Source organism: Chrysemys picta, chromosome 9 (genome assembly GCF_011386835.1).
Source record: "Chrysemys picta bellii isolate R12L10 chromosome 9, ASM1138683v2, whole genome shotgun sequence".
NCBI classification, from domain to species: Eukaryota; Metazoa; Chordata; order Testudines; family Emydidae; genus Chrysemys; species Chrysemys picta.
In genome coordinates, this window is record NC_088799.1 from 47,822,825 (window position 1) to 47,842,066 (window position 19,242).

General features: G+C 50.4%; 1 protein-coding gene across 5 annotated transcripts in view; it reads left to right on the forward strand.

The window, feature by feature from the left end:
• The window catches only part of NGEF (neuronal guanine nucleotide exchange factor), a 118,690-nt gene that overhangs the window by 17,183 nt on the left and 82,265 nt on the right, over positions 1–19,242 (forward strand). For 4 of the 5 annotated variants that reach the window (XM_065557005.1, XM_065557004.1, XM_024111467.3 and 1 more), the window contains one exon: positions 16,646–16,997. The exons of the other annotated variant lie outside the window; for it this stretch is intronic. In XM_065557005.1, coding sequence (XP_065413077.1) covers positions 16,721–16,997 — 277 coding nt within the window. In that variant the 5' untranslated portion in view covers positions 16,646–16,720. The remainder of the gene's footprint in view (positions 1–16,645; positions 16,998–19,242) is intronic. 5 annotated transcript variants of the gene reach the window in all.

Genomic DNA, 19,242 nt, shown 5'->3' on the forward strand with positions numbered 1-19,242 from the left:
GTTACCAACCACCTTCCCCCCTTCCAACACACCTTTAAAAATAAAATAAATGAAACTTTGTTCATTAACACCGTTTTCTTTATTAAGGATTTCGCGGTAAAGGGTTGAAACTGGGACGCAGACTGTGGTGGGGAGCGGGTGTAGTGATGGAACGGACACTTCTAAATTCGAGGAATGACAGGCTCCTGCTCCTAGAGTGGTCCGCAGTGGTGGACTGGTTGTTTCAACGGAGTCTGCCACCCCTCCTTTTCGGGACTCTGTGTGTGGGGGTTATGTGACTTTGTGGCGGGGGAGGACGGTTGCGTGGCTCTGTGATCCAGGCTAAGGACCGCTGCATAAGATCTGTAACCGCCCTCCCCCGCCACAAACTCACATAGCCCCCGCACACAGAACATGAAAACCACCTCCCAGACTGACCAGTGTGCCTAGTGACTGCAATGTGTGTGTGACCTTCTGCTGAACCTGCCCCCGTGTCTGTACCCTGGTAAAGGTGACTGTGCTCTCCAATTACCAACCCCCTTCCCCCCCCTTCAAACACACTGTCCTCTAAAAGAACATGACGGAAACAGTAATTAACAGAAACATATTTTTTATTAAGAACTACACAGTTAGGGGATGAAACAGGGACAGGGGCTTGGGTGAGGTGCATTTGGAGGGAAGGAAAGGACATATCAAATCTTTGGGAATGAGAGCCTTCTGCAATTTGAGCAATCTGCAGGGGTGGAGTGACTGTTTTCACGGCCCCTGCCGCCCCTCCTTCTTGGGACTTTGGGTGAGGGGGGGATGGGACTTTGTGGCAGGGGAGGGCGGTTAGAGAATGCAGGGGGGCTCTGTCCTCCTGCCTCCAGTCCTGCAGAACATCTACAAGGCGCTGGAGCGTGTCCGTTTGCTCCCTCATTAGTCCAAGCAGCGTTTGAGTCGCCTGCTGGTCTTCCTGCCACCACCTGTCCTCCCGTTCGCTGTGTGATCGCTGGTATTGCGACATGTTCTCCCTCCACTGGGTCTGCTGGGCCGCCTCGGCTCGGGAACAGACCATAAGTTCTGAGACCATCTCGTGCCGTATCCTCTTCTTTCGCCGCCTGATCTGCGCCAGCCTCTGGGAGGGGGATGCCGGGGTAGCTCGGGCGATGCTTGCAGCTGTGGGATGGGAAAAAGGGAGTGAATTCCTCAAAAAGATACATTTTTGCAAACAATGAATAGAGTCTTTCTCTGTGAACAAGACCATGCACAGTACCTATCACATGTGCACTCAGTACAAGGTCGAATTTTCTGTCTTCACCTTGAGTGCCTGGGGTCTTGCTGTACAGATCACACAAGCGGGGCTGGACACCGGAATTCTGCTAGCAGGCAGCCATGGTAAGCCATAGACTTTTGGCTGCTTAAAGCTTAATTTACAGCAGTGCCCTCCTTTCATGTTCCAAGCAATTCTCTTAGCATTGGCCAGTTCCTGCTGCAGGCGATCCGGCCGGCATGAACTCTGCCCCTGTCCCACCCCTGTCGCGGCTGTCCCCGGGAAAGATCCCTGCATGCTGCCGGCGAACCGCTCAGCAGGAACGGTTCACCTCCCCGCCCCCACCACGTGGCTGTAAACCGCCGGTTACAGTTATTTAAAGGAACAGGCAATCAGTCCCCATACTAAAATTCCCCTAATTCAAAGCAGGTCACCATGAGTGATATCACTCTGATGAGGATTACGGAGGCAGAGAAAGACCGCATGCTGCGTGAATGCCAGCAAATACCAGGGCTGTATGCCACCATGCTTTGCCAGGCAATGATACTGGAGTACCTGCTGCTAGCCTGGCACGGAAAAGTTTCCTACGATGGAGGAGGCAATAAGGCCGCTCTCCCCAGGAACCTGATGCATAGGCTTTCACATTACCTCCAGGAGACCTTCGTGGAGATGTCCCTGGAGGATTTCTACTCTATCCCCAGACATGTTAACAGACTTTTCCAGTAGCTGCACTGGCAAGGACTAAAAAGTTAAGCGCCTAGGGCAAACTAATCATTAAAAACCCATTGCTAACATACCATGCCTATTCTATTCAAAATAAATGTTTAAAACACTTACCTACTGATGTTTCCCCTGATTCACGGTCCGGGTTACCGCCTTGGGAGGGTTGGAAGGGGATCTCCGTGAGGGTGATGAAGAGATCCTGGCTGTCGGGGAAATCAGCATTAAAAGCGCTGTCGACTGCCTCGTCCTCCTCATCTCCTTCCTCATCTTCCCCGTCCGCGAACAGCTCGGAGGAAGTGTCCGTCGACAATACCCCATCGTCAGAGTCCACGGACAGTGGTGGGGTAGTGGTGGCGGCCGCACCTAGAATAGAATGCAGTGCCTCGTAGAAACGGCATGTCTGGGGCTGGGATCCGGAGTGTCCATTTGACTCTTTGGTCTTCTGGTACGCTTGTCTCAGCTCCTTGATTTTCACGCGGCACTGAGTTGCATCCCGGCTGTAGCCTCTCTCCGTCATGGCTTTTGAGATCTTCTCGTAGATCTTTGCATTCCATCTTTTCGATTGCAGCTCCGAAAGCACGGACACATCGCCCCACACAGCGATCAGATCTAAGACTTCCTGATCAGTCCATGCTGGGGCCCTCTTTCTATTCAGTGATTGCATGGTCACCTCTGCTGGAGAGCTCTGCATTGTTGCCAGTGCTGCTGAGCTCGCCATGATGTCCAAACAGGAAATGAGATTCAAACTGGCCAGACAGAAAAAGGAATTCAAATTTTCCCGGGGTTTTTCCTGTGTGGCTGGTCAGAGCATCCGAGCTCGGACTGCTGTCCAGAGCGTCAACAGAGTGGTGCACTGTGGGATAGCTCCCGGAGCTATTAGCGTCAAATTCCATCCACACTAACCCTAATTCAACATGGCCATGTCGAATTTGGCGCTACTCCTCTCATCGGGGAGGAGTATAGGAATCGATTTAAAGAGACCTCTATGTCGAAATAAATAGCTTCGTTGTGTGGACGGGTGCAGGGTTAATTTGAATTAATGCTGCTAAATTCGACATAACCTCCTAGTATAGACCAGGCCTTAGAAACTAACAAATTTATTTGGGCATAAGCTTCCGTGGGCTAAAACCCACTTCATCAGACGCATAGAGTGAAAAATACAGTAGCATGTATAAATATATAGCACATGAAAAGATGGGAGTTGCCTTACCAAGTGGGGGGTCAGTGCTAACGAGGCCAATTCAATTAGGGTGGATGTGGCCCATTCCCAACAGTTGAAAAGAAGGTGTGAGTATCAATAGAGGGAAAATTACTTTTTGTAATGACCCAGCCACTCCCAGTCTTTATTCAGACCTAATTTGATGGTATCAAGTTTGCAAATTAATTCCAGCTCTGCAGTTTCTCGTTGAAGTCTGTTTTTGAAGTTTTTTTTGTTGAATAAACAAAAAACACTTTTAAGTCTGTTATTGAGTGACCAGGGAGATTGAAGTGCTCTCCTACTGGTTTTTAAATGTTACCATTCTTGATGTTGGATTTGTGTCCATTTATTCTTTTACATAGAGACTGTCTGGTTTGGCCAATGTACATGGCAGAGGGGCATTGCTGGCACATGATGACATATATCACATTGGTAGATGTGCAGGTGAACAAGACCCTGATGGTGTGGCTGATGTGGTTAGGTCCTATGATGGTGTCCCTTGAATAGATATGCAGACAGAGTTGGCAACGGGGTTTGTTGCAGGGATTGGTTCCTGGGTTAGTTTTTCTGTTTCCTTGTTGTTTTTGTTGATACAGACTAACACGGCTATCCCTCTGAAACCTATCAAGTATTTCAATGACAATGCACCTAGGTAGTGATTTGTAGTGGCACAATTTCAGTGTGGTCTGTAGGTGTGTGGGTAGTGGGTCTTAAGAACAGACCCGCAAGATATTGCTTTTCAAGGACAAATCCCCAGACTCTAGGACAATTTCTTGAATTCTTTGGAGATATTCAGAGTTTGCCTTGGTTCACAGTCTTGGCTTGACTCATTCATTCACTGCTCTACTAGCAATAAGGCTGTTGGATGGCAATCTAATACCAAATGAGAAAATTATTGTTACAAATTGAGTACACACTGTTTATACTCCAGCAAATAACATCTGTTAATGCTCTTTGGGTTAGAATATCTACATGGGAATTAAAAGTATCTCCTTCATATTTAACGGCCCTTCTTGAATTCATCACAGGAGACTATTACAAAACCACTAGAATTTTCTGAGGGTATCAGCAAACATGTGGACAAGGGGGAATCCAGGGGATATAATGTACTTCGGGGTTCTCAAACTGGGGGTCGGGACCCCTCAGGGGGTCGCAAGGTTATTACATGGGGGGTCGCGAGTTGTCAGCCTCCACCCCAAACCTCACTTTGCCTCCAGCATTTATAATGGTGTTAAATATATAAGAAATTGTTACTAATTTATTGGGGGGGGGGTCCACACTCAGAGACTTGCTATGTGAAAGGGGACACCAGTACAAAAGTTTGAGAGCCACTGATGTACTTGGACTTTCAAAAAGCCTTTGACAAGGTCCCTCACCAAAGGCTCTTAAGCAAAGTAGGCACTCATGAGATAAGAGGGAAGGTCCTTTCATGGACCAGTAACTGGTTAAAAGATAGGAAACAAAGGGTAGGAATAAATGGTCAGTTATCACAGTGCAGAGAGGTAAATAGTAGTGTCCCCCAAGGATCTGGACTGGGATCAGTGCTGTTCAACATATTCATAAATGATCTGGAAAACGGGGTAAGCAGTGAGGTCAAAGTTTGCAGATGATAAGTATCTTGAGTAATTTTGTAAGTCCAAAACTCACTGAAGAGTTACAAAGGGATCTCACAAAACTGGATGACTAGGCAACAAAATGGCAGATTAAATTGAATATTGATAAATGCAAAGTAATGCATATTGGAAACCATAATACCAACTATACATACAACGTGATGAGGTATAAATTAGCTGTTACCATTCAAGAAAGCTCTGAAAGTCATTATGGATAGTTCTCCAGAAACATCTTTTCAGCAGTCAAAAAAGGTAACAGAATGTTAGGATCCATTAAGAAAAGGATAAATGAGACAGAAATCATAACACAACTATATAAATCGATGATATACCCACATCTCAGCTATAGCATACAATCCTGTCACCCCATCTCAAAAAAGATATACTGAATTGGAAAAGGTACAGAGAAAGGCAACAAAAATGATTACAGTATGGAACAGCTTCCATATGAGAAGAGATAAAAAAGACTGGGACTGTTCAAATTAGAACAGAGACAACTAAGGGGGGATATGATTAGAGGTTTATAAAACCATAAATGATGTGGAGAAAATGACTAAGGAACTGTGAGTTACCCTTTCACATAAACACAAAAACCAGGGATCACCAAATGGAAAGAATAGGCAGCAGGTTTAAAACAAATATAAGGAAGTACTTCTTCATACAACGCACAGTCAATCGGTGGTACTCATTGCCTGAGGATGTTGTGAAGGCCAAAAGTATAACTGGGTTAAAAATAATTAGATAAGTTCATGGAGGATAGGTCCATCAGTGACTATTAGCCAGACGGTCAGGGACACAAACCCTATGTTTTGGGGGGCCCTAAACCTCTGGCTGTCAGAAGCTGGGAATGGACGACAGTGGATGGATCAGTGGGCACCAACCACTGTCAGAAGATAGGATATTGGACTAGATGGACCCATTGGTCTGACCTGGTATGGTCATTCTTATGTTCTAATGGTTTCAGCTATTCAGATGGTTAAATTTCCCACAAATCATGAAAATCCTACTCTCCTCCACTGTGCTCATTTCTGTTCAGACACCACTGGGGGGTGGGGGCGGCTCTTAGCCTATCAATGAGTCATCTGTTCAGTCTGGACACCATTCACTCCCATTGGGGGGGAGGAAGGGGGAAATGCCTCTTGCAGAAATAACATTAATTGTTTTGTTTCTGGTTTATCAAACATCACACATGTTTAATAAGAATGTAGCTGCATCTTTGAACAATCTATGTCAGTAGGATTCACCTAGTCATGCAACATCTAATTCTGTACAAGGCTCCTTTCTTTAAGCACAAGAAGGACATCTGTGTGCTTTCACAGTTATTTAGCAGGTAACTGAAAGGAATGAGAAGTCACACACACAAGGGCCTCCTCAGTTCTGTAAGTGTTTCCTCTGGAGACTTGGATGCAGTGGAAATTATCCCACTGTGGCTAATGACCCCTCTGAAGACCTCAACCCATTGTTTATGAAGAAACAATCCAGTTATCATTTGTTATACACTGACAATGATTTCAGCACCAGTATAGGACACGAGAGATTCTCTGCCCCAAGGTGCTCACAATCTAGGCAGGAGAGACAAAGGGCAAAGCACATAGGGATTTTGGTTTAAATGATATTGTTACTGACTTATTTGTGGGGGACATCATGGCAAAAGCAAGTCTATGGGGGGAGATGTGACTGAGGAGTGGGGTTTGGAGAGCAGGGTTGTGAAGGCAGGCTAAGCTTGATCTGTCTCCCATTCAAGTCAATGAAAAAAAAACTTCCAGTAACTTTAATAATGCAGGCTCAAGCCCTCTGTACTGGTTTGGGAAGGAAACATGGGAAAAGGGGTCAGTAATAGCATCTCCTTTCTTTGTGCTCTCCCCCTTGACAGCAGCTCTTCCTCCTCCGTTCTACTGAGCCATGGGAAGTCATATACTCAGTGAGTCTCTTTACCTCAGAGTCATTTAAATACCCCAAATTAACATAATAAACATTTATTGTCAATACATTTTCTATTTAAAAGTTAACACCCAAGAACAGTCCAAACCAAATCCCAGCTCCAAATGCCCCCGAACTTCAGGGAAGTTTGGATCAGAATCAAACTTTGTGGCTGGCCTATATATCTGTAAGGGGCTGAACAGATCCAAACCTTATGGCTCACAATAAGAGAGCAAAAGTGAACCTTCTCACCTGCACACACTAACAAACCGCTGTGAGGACAGTCCCAGAAGCCGGCTGTTAAGTATTTATAGCTCGGTGGTACAGAATTTAACCTGACCTTTTGGTGTCACAAGTTGTTGTGCCTATTTCTGAGTGAGCCCACAGTTATGCCACTTGTCTCTTTCCTTTGGCAGCAGCTCATAAAGGAACAGCTCTTCCTAATATCCCTATTAGCTCCATTGGGCCACAGAAAACTGCATGTGCTTAGAGAGCCTCTGTCAGCAGTAAAGAGGATTTAGAGAGACAGGGACGCAACATTGAACAGTTAAACAGTCCACTCAATCTTGACCCAGTTTTTGCTGGGGAAGATGGTAGAGCTGTCCCAGCCTCTCCTCCTGTCACTGTGCCTCAGTGGGTCACAGCTGAGAATGCCAGATTCAGGACAACTGTTGAGAGATAGGACAGACTCACTCCAAACTGGTGGTTATTCTACCATTAGATATATTGAGCCAGCAACAAAAGTAAACTTCTGTCACACCATCCTGGTTAACCAGAAGTCAAAAATGCAGTCTCCTGAGGCATTCCAGCCCTTGTCTCACCACGCAGACAAAGACATGATGATGAGTGGTTACTGAAAACAAATGTAATCAAACAAAGGGTTCTTCTGATTTCAAAGGATTAGTCATGTAGCCAGATCACTATATAACTCAGATCTTACCCAATAATCAGGCTGTTGCCAATCCTTTATTAGCTAAAATCTAAAGGTTTATTTTTAAGAGGAAAGAAGCAGAAGAGAGTTAAAATGGTTAATTGATCATATACATACAATCACAGCAAACAAGGTGTGTAGCAGTGATGGAATAAACTGCTGGTTTGCAAATGTCTCTCTGGAAATTACCCAGACAGCTTGGGGGTCATCAGTCCTTGTTGATAGCTTCCTTGTTAGAATCTAGTCCAGAGAAATGAAGCAGGATATGAAGACAAAATGGAGATGTTTCCAGGGTCTTGTATACAGGGCCGGCTTTAGGCCAATTCCACCAATTCCCCCAAATCGGGCCCCGCGCCTAAGAGGGCCCCGTGCCCAGTGGCAGGGCCACCGGGGGGCAGGGGGGAAGAAGTGGCCCAGAATCCCTTCCCTGGCTAGAGGCTCCTTTTTAATTTTTGCTCACCCGGTGGCGCTCCGGGTCTTCGGCAGCACTTCGGCAGCAGATCCTTCAGTGCCCCCGAAGACCCGGAGCGAGTGAAGGACCCACCGTCGAAGAATAGGAGCGCCGCCCAGTGAGTACAAGCCCCACGTGTTTTTTTACGTGTTTTTATTTTTTAGTCATCCCTGACAAGGCCCCGTCGAAACTATTTGAATCGGGCCCCGCACTTCCTAAAGCCGGCCCTGCTTGTATACCCTCTCCCATCATGTGGATGGAAATTTATTGTCCCAAACAGAGCTCCCAGCACAGTTTGTGGAAAAGTACAGACCCAAGATGGAGTCCAGAGTCACATGGGCAAGTCACATGCCCTTGCATGGTTTGATGACTCACAAGGGCAAGCCACTGGCCACTTGGAGGCTAAGGCGGCTGCAGGAAGAGCCATCTGGGCAGAATGAGCTTCTTCTATGGCCCATTGTGAGAGTTAAATTGCCTTTGATGAGCCATCAACACAAAGCTGTCTGGCTTCAATGCAAATTTTACCTAATGGGTGTTACCCCAGGATCAAACACATCTGAAATACTGGTACATAATCAATATTCATAACATTAGATACAAAGATGATACATGCATACAAACAGGATAAAGAACAGGAGTACTTGTGGCACCTTAGAGACTAACAAATTTATTAGAGCCATAAGCTTTCGTGGACTACAGCCCACTTCTTCGGATGCATTCTTTGGTATGCATCCGAAGAAGTGGGCTGTAGTCCACGAAAGCTTATGCTCTAATAAATTTGTTAGTCTCTAAGGTGCCACAAGTACTCCTGTTCTTTTTGCGGATACAGACTAACATGGCTGCTACTCTGAAACAAACAGGATAATTATATTTGATAGACTAACTTTTCCATTGATACCTTACATGACATATTTTTGTATAAGATTTGTTGCAATTGTATAACAATAGTAGCAACATTGCTATACGTGGTCATATTTCAATCCATAGCCCTTCCTCCTCTCCAGCAAAGCACCATAGGAATTAGCAAGAGCTAAAGGCTTAAAAGCTGCTAAGGATCAGACAGCCTCCTAAGAGTTACAGAGCCCAAGGCACCTTTTGCGAGAGTAGGGGTTGCAGCCCCATTTCTGTGGCCCAATAAATTATCTGAGTGATAAGGGGTAAGAACTACCTGTGATGCTCCATGACTTATCCTTGACATTCATCCTGGGCAATCCCTAGATAGTACCGGATGTTTGGCTGCTAGAGAGGCTGGTCTGCTTGAGATGCTTCAGAATACAGTCATGTCCATATACAAATCCCACAGCACAAGGGTTGCTGGGATCCTCCGTGGCAGAATGCTCATGTTTCACTAAAGGAGCATATAAGGAAGCCTTTGGGAAATAAAATCGTATTGCATTTGCAATCCTGGTTATCAAATAACCCTGCCTAGTAATTTCTCCTCAACACAAATAGTTAGGGACTCTGTGCATGTTTGCATCACAGGAAGGTATCTGTTGTGAGTAAGTGATTGGGAAGTAACATGGTCTCACAGGATGCAAGAAAGGGGTCAATTTCTTACATTAAGGGAACCAGGAGGGTGATAAATTGTTCTCTTTAACTACCAAGGACAGTACAAGAAGTAATGGGCTTAAATTGCAGCAAGGGAGACTTAGGAAATGTTTCCTAATGTCTAACCTAACGATCAGGGTGTAGCGGAGTGTGGGGGAGTCAGGGCCCTGCACCCCTCTTCCTGAGATTCACTGCGACTCTCAACCAGCCAGTAAAGCAGAAGGTTTATTCAAGGACAGGAACACAGTCTCAAGCAGAGCGTGTAGGTACGACCAGACCCCCTCAATTAGGTCCCTCTGGGAGGTTCAGGGAGCTTAGACCCCAGCTTGGGGTTCCCTGTGTTGCACCACCCAGCCCAACCTGAAACTAAACCCAGAACTCCTCCTGCTGCTCCTCCCTTCCTGCTCCCCCCAGCTCCTCCTCTCCTTTGTTCGGTCTCCCGGGCAGAAGGTGTTAATTCTCCCCACCCCCGTTCCTGGCTCAGGTTACAGCTCAGGTAGCTTCCTTCAAGGGAAGTCCCACATCCCCACTGCAATCCCCCTGCAACATTCCCAGGTCAAATCTGCCCTGCTCCCTGCTCCGTCACATCTCTCCCCCCTTCGAGACTGAACTGAGCGGGGTCACTCTGACCAGTGACCTGGGGAAGTTCAGGGCTCCCTCTCCGGGACAATGCGTCCGCTATCAGGTTGTCACGTCCCTTCACATGGACCACGTCCATGTCATAATCCTGCAGGAGCAGGCTCCATCTCAGGAGCTTGGCGTTGGCTCCTTTCATCTGGTGCAGCCAGGTCAGGGGAGAGTGGTCAGTGTGCACGGTGAAGTGACGCCCAAAGAGATATGGCTCTAGTTTCTTGAGGGCCCACACCATGGCCAGGCATTCCTTCTCGATGGCCGCGTAGTTCTACTCCCGGGGTAGCAACTTCTTGCTCAGGTACACGATGGGGTGTCTCTCCCCCTTTTCATCCTCCTGCATTAACACCGCCCCCAGTCCTGTGTCTGAGGCGTCGGTGAACACCATAAAGGGCTTGTCAAAGTCTGGGTTTGCCAGAACTGGGCCACTGACCAGAGCCTCCTTCAGCGCCCGGAGAGCCTCCTGGCACTCCTCGGTCCAGACCACCTTGTCTGGCTTCCCCTTCTTGCACAGCTCAGTGATGGGGGCGGCTATGGCGCTAAAGTGGGGCACGAACCTCCGATAGTACCCTGCCATCCCAATAAAGGCTTGGACCTGCTTTTTGGTTTGAGGAGCGGGCCAGTCTCTGATCACCTCCACTTTGGCTGGTTCCGGCTTTAGGCAGCCGCTTCCCACCCGGTGGCCTAGGTAGGATACCTCAGCCATCCCCACCTTGCACTTCCCCGGTTTTACGGTCAGCCCAGCCTCCTGGAGTCGGTCCAGCACTTGTCTAACCTGGGACATGTGGTCCTCCCAGGTCTGGCTAAAGACACAGATGTCATCGATATACGCCACGGCAAAACTCTCCATCCCCCTCAGTAGCTGATCCACCAGGCGCTGGAAGGTGGCCGGCGCTCCCTTGAGGCCGAAGGGCAGGGTCAGGAACTCATAGAGCCCCAGAGGGGTGATAAAGGCCGATTTCAGCCTGGCATCTGCATCCAGCGGCACTTGCCAATAGCCCTTTGTAAGATCCATGGTGGTAAGGTACCGAGCACCTCCCAGCTTGTCTAGGAGCTCGTCCGGCCTGGGCATGGGGTAGGCATCGGCTACAGTGATGGCATTGAGCTTCCGATAGTCCACACAGAACCGGATCGACCCGTCCTTTTTGGGGACCAGCACCACTGGCGAGGCCCAAGGGCTGGAAGACGGCTGGATCACCCCCAAAGCCAGCATGTCATTGACCTCTCTTTCCAGGTCCTGAGCAGTTTTCCCTGTGACTCGGAAGGGGGAGCATTTTATAGGCGGGTGCGATCCTGTCTGCACCCGGTGGACAGTCAGATTAGTGCGTCCAGGCTGGTTGGAAAACAGCTGTTGGTACAGATGCAGCACCCCTCCGATCTCAGCTCGCTGGGCAGGGGTTAGCCGATCAGAGAGGGGAATTGCTTCCAGGGGGAAGCCAGCTCTTGTCCCAGGGAATAGATCTACTAAAGGGTCATCTCCCTGCCCCTCCCATTGTCCACACACGGCCAACACCACATTCCCCCTGTCATAATATGGCTTCATCATATTCACATGGTACACCCGGTGGTGGTGTGCCCGGTTCGACAGCTCCACCACATAGTTTACCTCGTTTAGTTGCTTGACAACCTTGAAGGGCCCTTCCCAGGCGGCCTGGAGTTTGTTTTTCCTCACGGGGATGAGCACCATCACCTGATCCCCAGTGGCGAAGGCGCGGGCCCGTGCTGTGCGGGCCCGTGCTTCTGCTTCCTCTGGGCTCTGGCCAGACTCTCCCTGGCCAGGTCCATGAGCTCGGCAAGTCGTTCCCGGAAGGTCAGGACATACTCCACCACCGACTCTCCCTCAGGAGTGGCCTTCCCCTCCCATTCGTCTCTCATCAGGTCCAGGGGCCCCCTTACCCGCCTTCCATATAGCAGTTCGAAAGGCGAAAACCCGGTAGACTCCTGGGGTACCTCCCTGTACGCAAACAGCAGGTGAGGTAAGTACTTGTCCCAGTCCTGCGGGTGCTGATTCATAAATGTTTTCAGCATCATTTTTAGCGTCCCGTTGAACCTCTCCACCAGCCCGTTGGATTGGGGGTGATATGCTGAGGCCCAGTTGTGCCGGACCCCACATCTCTCCAACAAGCACCAGAGTAGGGCCAACATGAAGTTGGACCCTTGGTCCGTCAAGACTTCCTTGGGGAACCCCACTCGGCTGAAAATGGTCAGCAGCACATCTGCCACAGTGTCTGCTTCGATAGACGATAAGGGCACTGCCTCGGGGTAGCGGGTGGCGAAATCTACCACCACCAGGATGTATTTCTTCCCAGACCGGGTCGTCTTGCTGATAGGTCCCACTATGTCCATGGCCACCTTCTGGAAAGGCTCCTCTATGATGGGCAAAGGTCTCAATGCTGCTTTCCCCTTGTCCCGGGCCTTCCCCACCCTCTGGCAGGGGTCACAGGATCGGCAGTACTGCCGGACATTGGTGAAGACCCCGGGCCAGTAAAAGTTCTGTAGCAGCCTCTGCCTGGTGCGCCGGATCCCCTGGTGCCCGGCGAGAGGGATGTCATGGGCCAGGTACAGTAGCTTGTGGCGAAACTTCTGGGGAACCACCAGCTGCCTCCTGATCCCCCACGACTCCACTTCCCCTGGGGGAGCCCACTCTCGGTACAGGAACCCCTTCTCCCACAGGAACCTCTCCTTGCATCCTCTCATCATGGTCTGTACCACACTGAGGTCAGCCAGGCCCCTTAGCTTCCGCAGGGAGGGGTCCTTCTGCAACTCGGCCTGGAACTCGGCGGCTGGGGAAGGGATGGGGACCTGCTCCCTCTCATCGGCTGGGTCGGAAGCCCCAGCCACCCCGAGCCCTGTCCTTGGGTGTTCCCTCCCCACCCGGGTAGGGTTCGGTGCCTCCGGTGTGACATCCTTCCCAAGGTTAGGGCGTAGTGCCCCTCGCCGGCTCTGGCTACGGGTCACGACTAAGGCGGTCTGGGGGCTGCTTGGCCAGTCCTCTAGGTCCCCCCCCATCAACACCTCAGTGGGCAAATGGTGGTGCACTCCCACGTCCTTGGGGCCCTCCTTGGCCCCCCCATTTCAGGTGTACCCTTGCTACGGGAACCTTGAATGGGGTCCCGCCCACCCCGGTCAGGGTCAGGAAGGTGTTGGGCACCACCCGATCTGGGGCCACCACCTCGGGCCGGGCCAGTGTCACCTCTGCGCCCGTGTCCCAGTATCCATAAACTTTCTTCCCATCCACCTCCAGGGGAACAAGGCACTCGCTCCGCAGGGACAGCCCCGCGCCAACCCTGTAAACGGAGAACTTTGAATCCGGAGCATCTGGCCCCCCAGAGAAGCTGGCCTGGAGCCCTTCTCTCTCTTGAGCAGTTGATAAGCTGCCAGCCCCTCTTGCGTGAGAAGCCTGCCCCTCGTCCGTCTGGGCCTCTACCAAGTTAACCCGGTGCGGGTTCGGTCTGCTCAGTCTGTCCTTGAGCTTGGGGCACTGGGCCCGAACGTGGCCTCTTCGGCAGCAGTAATAGCAGCTCATGTCCCGTGGGTCCCCTCGAGCCGGTCGGTTGTCCCTGACGCTGGGCATTCCCCGTGGGAGGGGATTCCCCATATTCCCCCTTTGGGAGGTCCCAGGGTGACTCTCTCTCTGCATCGCGGCGGGCCTGTTCCTTTGGGGCTCCTCCCTGCCACCCCCTGACCGGCTCTTTACAAACTCATCGGCCAGCTGCCCTGCGTGTCGCGGGTTCTCTGGCTTTCTGTCCACCAACCACAGCCTCAGGTCGGATGGGCACCGCTCATACAGTTGCTCCAGTACCAGCAGTTTAATCAGGTCCTCCTTCGTCTGGGCCCCATCAGCCCACTTGCTGGCGTATCTTTCCATGCGGACGGCTAGTTGCAGATATGAGATCTCAGGGGTTTTATCCTGACTCCGGAACCTTTCCCGGTACATCTCAGGAGTCAGCCCAAACTCACGTAGCAGGGCCTTTTTGAATAGTTCGTAGTCCCCTTTCTCTGCCTCTCCCAGTTGGCGGTACAATGCCACGGCTTTGGGGTCCAGTAAGGGGGTAAGGACCCGGAGTCTGTCCGCGGGATCAACCCGGTGCAGCTCGCAGGCCGTCTCAAAGGCCTCCAGGAAGTCATCCATGTCCTCCCCCTCCTTGCGTGGGGCCAGGATGCACTTATCAAAGCTCCGTGCAGTCCTGGGTCCCCCCTCACTCACCACCGCCGGGGGTTCGCTGCCCTTCAATCTCGCCAGTTCCAGTTCATGCTGACGCTGTCTCTCTTCATGCTGTCTCTGTCTCTCTTTCTCCTCCCGTTCATGCTGATGCTGTCTCTCTTCATGCTGTCTCTGTCTCTCTTTCTCCTCCCGTTCATGCTGTCTCTGTCTCTCTTTCTCCTCCAGCTCTCTCAGTTTTAGCTCTTTCTCCCATTCCAGCCAATTCCGCTCCACGGATGCCGAACGTCGCCGGGAGGATCCTCTGCTGGCCGGCGAGCTTCGCCGGGAGGATCCCCTGCTGGCCGGGGGGGTCACGGCGCCTTCGGTATTTGCTGGGCTCCTCCCCACCCTTCCCCTAGGCATAGGAAGGAGGGGACTCAGGAAGCCCTCAGCAGCCGGCTGACCACTCCCAGCTGGGACAGACTCTGGTGCCTGCGCTGCATTTGCCAGGCTGCTTCCCTGAGACACAGGGATCAGTTCATTCGCGCGATCTTCCGCCTCCAGCCGGGCAATGAGCTGTTCTTTGGTGAGCCTCCCAATGCGCAGCCCCCTCTGCTTGCACAGCTCCACCAGGTCGCTCTTAAGCCGCTTGGCATACATCTTCCTGCTGGCCACTCACCGGCCTGTGTGCTCACAGCTCCCCACAGTTCCCAGGGAGACCCCTAGTGTGCCAGCCCTTCTCGAGGTCACCACCTCTCTGCCAGGGTCGAGCTGCAGACTCCTCCGCCCCTGGGACCACTCGCTGCGATCCCCCCGGGGGACCCTGTTACTGCAAAAGTCCTTCTCACTGGTCACACACTCCCAGGGGTAATAACCGTCTCTCTCTCACTCTTCAGCACGCCTGGTCCCCGTCAATCCCCCTTCGTTTTACTGCTCCCCAGTCACTTACTGCAGGAAGCGCTGTCCACGGGGTGCAGTAGATCCCGCCGCTGCCACCAGTTGTAGCGGAGTGTGGGGGAGTCAGGGCCCTGCACCCCTCTTCCTGAGATTCACTGCGACTCTCAACCAGCCAGTAAAGCAGAAGGTTTATTCAAGGACAGGAACACAGTCTCAAGCAGAGCGTGTAGGTACGACCAGACCCCCTCAATTAGGTCCCTCTGGGAGGTTCAGGGAGCTTAGACCCCAGCTTGGGGTTCCCTGTGTTGCACCACCCAGCCCAACCTGAAACTAAACCCAGAACTCCTCCTGCTGCTCCTCCCTTCCTGCTCCCCCCAGCTCCTCCTCTCCTTTGTTCGGTCTCCCGGGCAGAAGGTGTTAATTCTCCCCACCCCCGTTCCTGGCTCAGGTTACAGCTCAGGTAGCTTCCTTCAAGGGAAGTCCCACATCCCCACTGCAATCCCCCTGCAACATTCCCAGGTCAAATCTGCCCTGCTCCCTGCTCCGTCACACAGGGTAGTTAAGCACTGGAACAGATTCCGTAGGGAGGTTGTGGAATCCCCATCATTGTAGGTTTTTAAGAACAGGTTAGACAGACACCTGTCGGGGATGGGCTAGATCAGTGGTTCTCAAACTTATTTGATCCTGCCCCCTTCTTTGTGTTTGTAGTTATTCACGCTCCCTCTCCTACTCCCCAGGCACCCAACCAGCAGCCACCGCTCTCTGGCCACCCAGCTCTGAAGGCAGAGCAGAGAGCGGCAGCTGCTGGCCGGGCAATACCATGCCATCCTTACTTCTCCGCTGCTGCTGAAGGCAGTGCTGCCTTCAGAGCTGGGCACCCGGCCAGCAGCTGCTGCTCGCCGGCTGCCCAGCTCTGAATGTGCACAGTAAGTTTACCTTAAAGCTTCTCATACACACCCCAGAATATACTCCATGCCCCCCCAAGGGGGAGCATCCCCCAGTTTGAGAGCCTCTAGTCTAGAAGATAATACTTAGTCCTGACTCATGATTCTATGACACTACTCAGTAAAGTTTCCATTTTTAAATAATTTGTTCTGAATAACAAACTCATTGTACCAAGGTTGTGATGTTTGTATCATATGGGATGATGATGTGCTAGTCCAAATTAATGTTCAAGACACTTCAATAAGGCTTGGAAGATGTGGGATGGCCCCCTTAATCACAATGGACCAAAAAAAAAAAATCAAGGCAGGTGGCAAACTCCATCATCGTAGATGGATGGTGCACTCTGATTTCTGAATTAAGTGGAACTTTCTGTTTTTTGTTTGTTTGTTTGTTTGTTTGTTTCTGATTCTAAAGCAGAGAGATCTGATGGAGTCTATGGAGGTTACAGGTCTGCTGCTGTTCTGTTCCTAAACAATCATATCTGTTGTCATGGAGACAGAAGAACTGGAAGAGGTGGAAAGGCATTGCAGAAAAGCAACCAGTGGTGTCAAAAAGGGCAGTTTTCAGCTGCCAGCCTCACAGCCTGGTGTGAATTCTGAGGATGAGGAGAAGTCAGAGGGTGCTGACCATGTGACCCAGGACAGTGAGTCACAGACTCACTACATTGCCATTCAAAGAAATTCCAAGTATTATCAGTCCATGAGGCTACGGACCAGACAGAAAGAGAGGAATAACAGAGAGGGGACGAATGCTAGGCATGCTGTAGGTGAGTACCAGACCCAGAAGTCATTTCTCTTCCTTTTTCCACTGCAATTGGGAATGATGGGAAGAGAGGGAGCTGGCCAGTGGGATGGGAGCTCCTGGTAGTCAACACTAGAGAAAGTAGGGGATTCCAGAACTCTTATTTGAGCACCAGTCCTTGCCCATCTTGCACAACAGGAATTTCAGTGCCAATAGATTACTAGTAGCTAGACTGGAACTGCCAAATAGCTGATTCTTTAAACACGTTCTCATTGCAGAGAACCTGAGCAGGCTTGGAACCCATCTTCTGCCTCTCTGAGGGTGAGGGGGGGAAGTTTAAGCAGGGAAGGCCACGTGGCAAGCAAGGAGGGAGCCAGTTCACAGGATCACACAGTGAGGACGGAGTGGGGAAAGCGAGACCTGTACAAAAGAAGAATTGCGCAGCGCATTGGGGGAATCAACAGAGCAAACAGGAAGGCAGAGTGGCCAGAGATACCTGCTCCAACACATACATTATATTCTAGATGGACTGAGTGTGAGACAGGCCACGGAAGCCTTCTACTCTGTCATCCCCCAGAGGAGCACACTGCTCCATCCCCAGCAAATGAGCCATGCTTCCCCTGCCAGCATAACGGTCATTTCCCACACCCCCAAACAGATGCCTGGGGGATTCTCTCCAGAAAGTGGGCATCTTCTGCTTTCCCAGACAAGGGGCCCAACTGACTCCATCAGCAAAAGGGCTCATTCTGCCCTGCACAGAGTGTCCAAGGAAAGTTCCTTCCCTTCTCTAAGCCAGCTTATGAGCAGACAGCGCAAGAGCAAGGAGCTGCTGCTTAATATTCTGCTACTGTTCTCAATGAGGTTCCTGGACAGACTGTCTGTATCCAACGCAGACCTCACTTCCACCCTGTCAGTACAGCAGCAGAACGAGCTCAGAGCGGTTTTCTCTGCATCTCCTGCTTACCCACCACCACATCACTGCAGCAGAACCAGCTCAGAGGGGGGCCTTGCTCCTGCACACCCATTACATCATTGCGCCGGACCAGTGTATAGAGTGGCATCTTTTCCGTTTCACCACAGCACCACTGCAGAAGGACCAGCTCAGAGCAATGTTGCTGTATTACGTGCCCACTACAGCATCAGTGCAGTCTGACCTGCTCAGAGCACTGTTGCTCTCCTGCATGCCCTGCTCTCCTGTGTCATTCCATTGCTGCAGTAGGATCCGCTCAGAACGGGGCTTTTCTCCTGCACACCTGCAGCAATAGTTCAACAGGGTCATTCAGAGCAATGTCTCTCTTCACCAGGCAACGCAGCAGGATTTGCTAGGAGCAATACTTCTCTCCCCTGCATCACTGTAGCAAGCTCAGCCCTGAGCTATAGTTTCTCCAGTCAACAGGGATGACATAGCAGCTCTCCTATTTCTCCTTCACCAAGACGGATGCCATTCTCTCACAGCAAGTGGGCAGCGTATGCTTTGACACAAGCCTCAGTCTCATAACAAGAACCTCTTCTCACAGCATTTGCTGAAGTACCTGGAAACAAGGAATGGGTGAGCTCTTTTATCTTAATTTCAAACCCACTTGAATAGAACGAGTCCAAAAGTTTGACTCAAATGTTAATCTGTTCACATTGCACTAAGGAAAGACTCTGAAAGAAAGAAGAAGAAAAAGTAAGAGAAATCCAGTGAAAAAAGTAGGATGGAATACAGAACAGGAAGAAAAATCCAATTTGAAAAACAAGAAGTGAGAGCAGAGAATGGGAATGAGAGAAAAACAAACCTAAAGAAAACTAAACCCAGCATAGACAATGGCCTAGTTTTGGGGGTGATCCTAAGAGATAACATAAGCTTTCCTTTAGCTAGCAAAGGAGGTTGGATTTTGTAACCAAGCTCCTCTGGCAGGGGAAGAGCGCTTAAATGAGAGGAAAGAAAGGTATGAGAACTCAAGCTAGTTTTGTGAACCCCCAGAAACTGTGCCACAGGTTAGCAAAACTTTGGTCTTCAGCCATTCCTTATGGAGACCCAGTGGCATCAACCAGGAGGGCATCTCTGAAACATGCTTCATTTAGGGCCTGGACCTGTACTCACTGAAGAGTGAGAGTTTTGCTACTGATTTAAAGTGGGAGCAGAATTAGGATTTAGCGCAAAGAAAATCTAATAGAAAATATCCAGCCCCCAAAAGTGAGATGCACCCTTCCCTTTCTGTGATCGCCGTGGTGAGCCATGAACTTGATTGGGATTTCTACCACAGCTTTCGTTCCCTGTAAAAGCC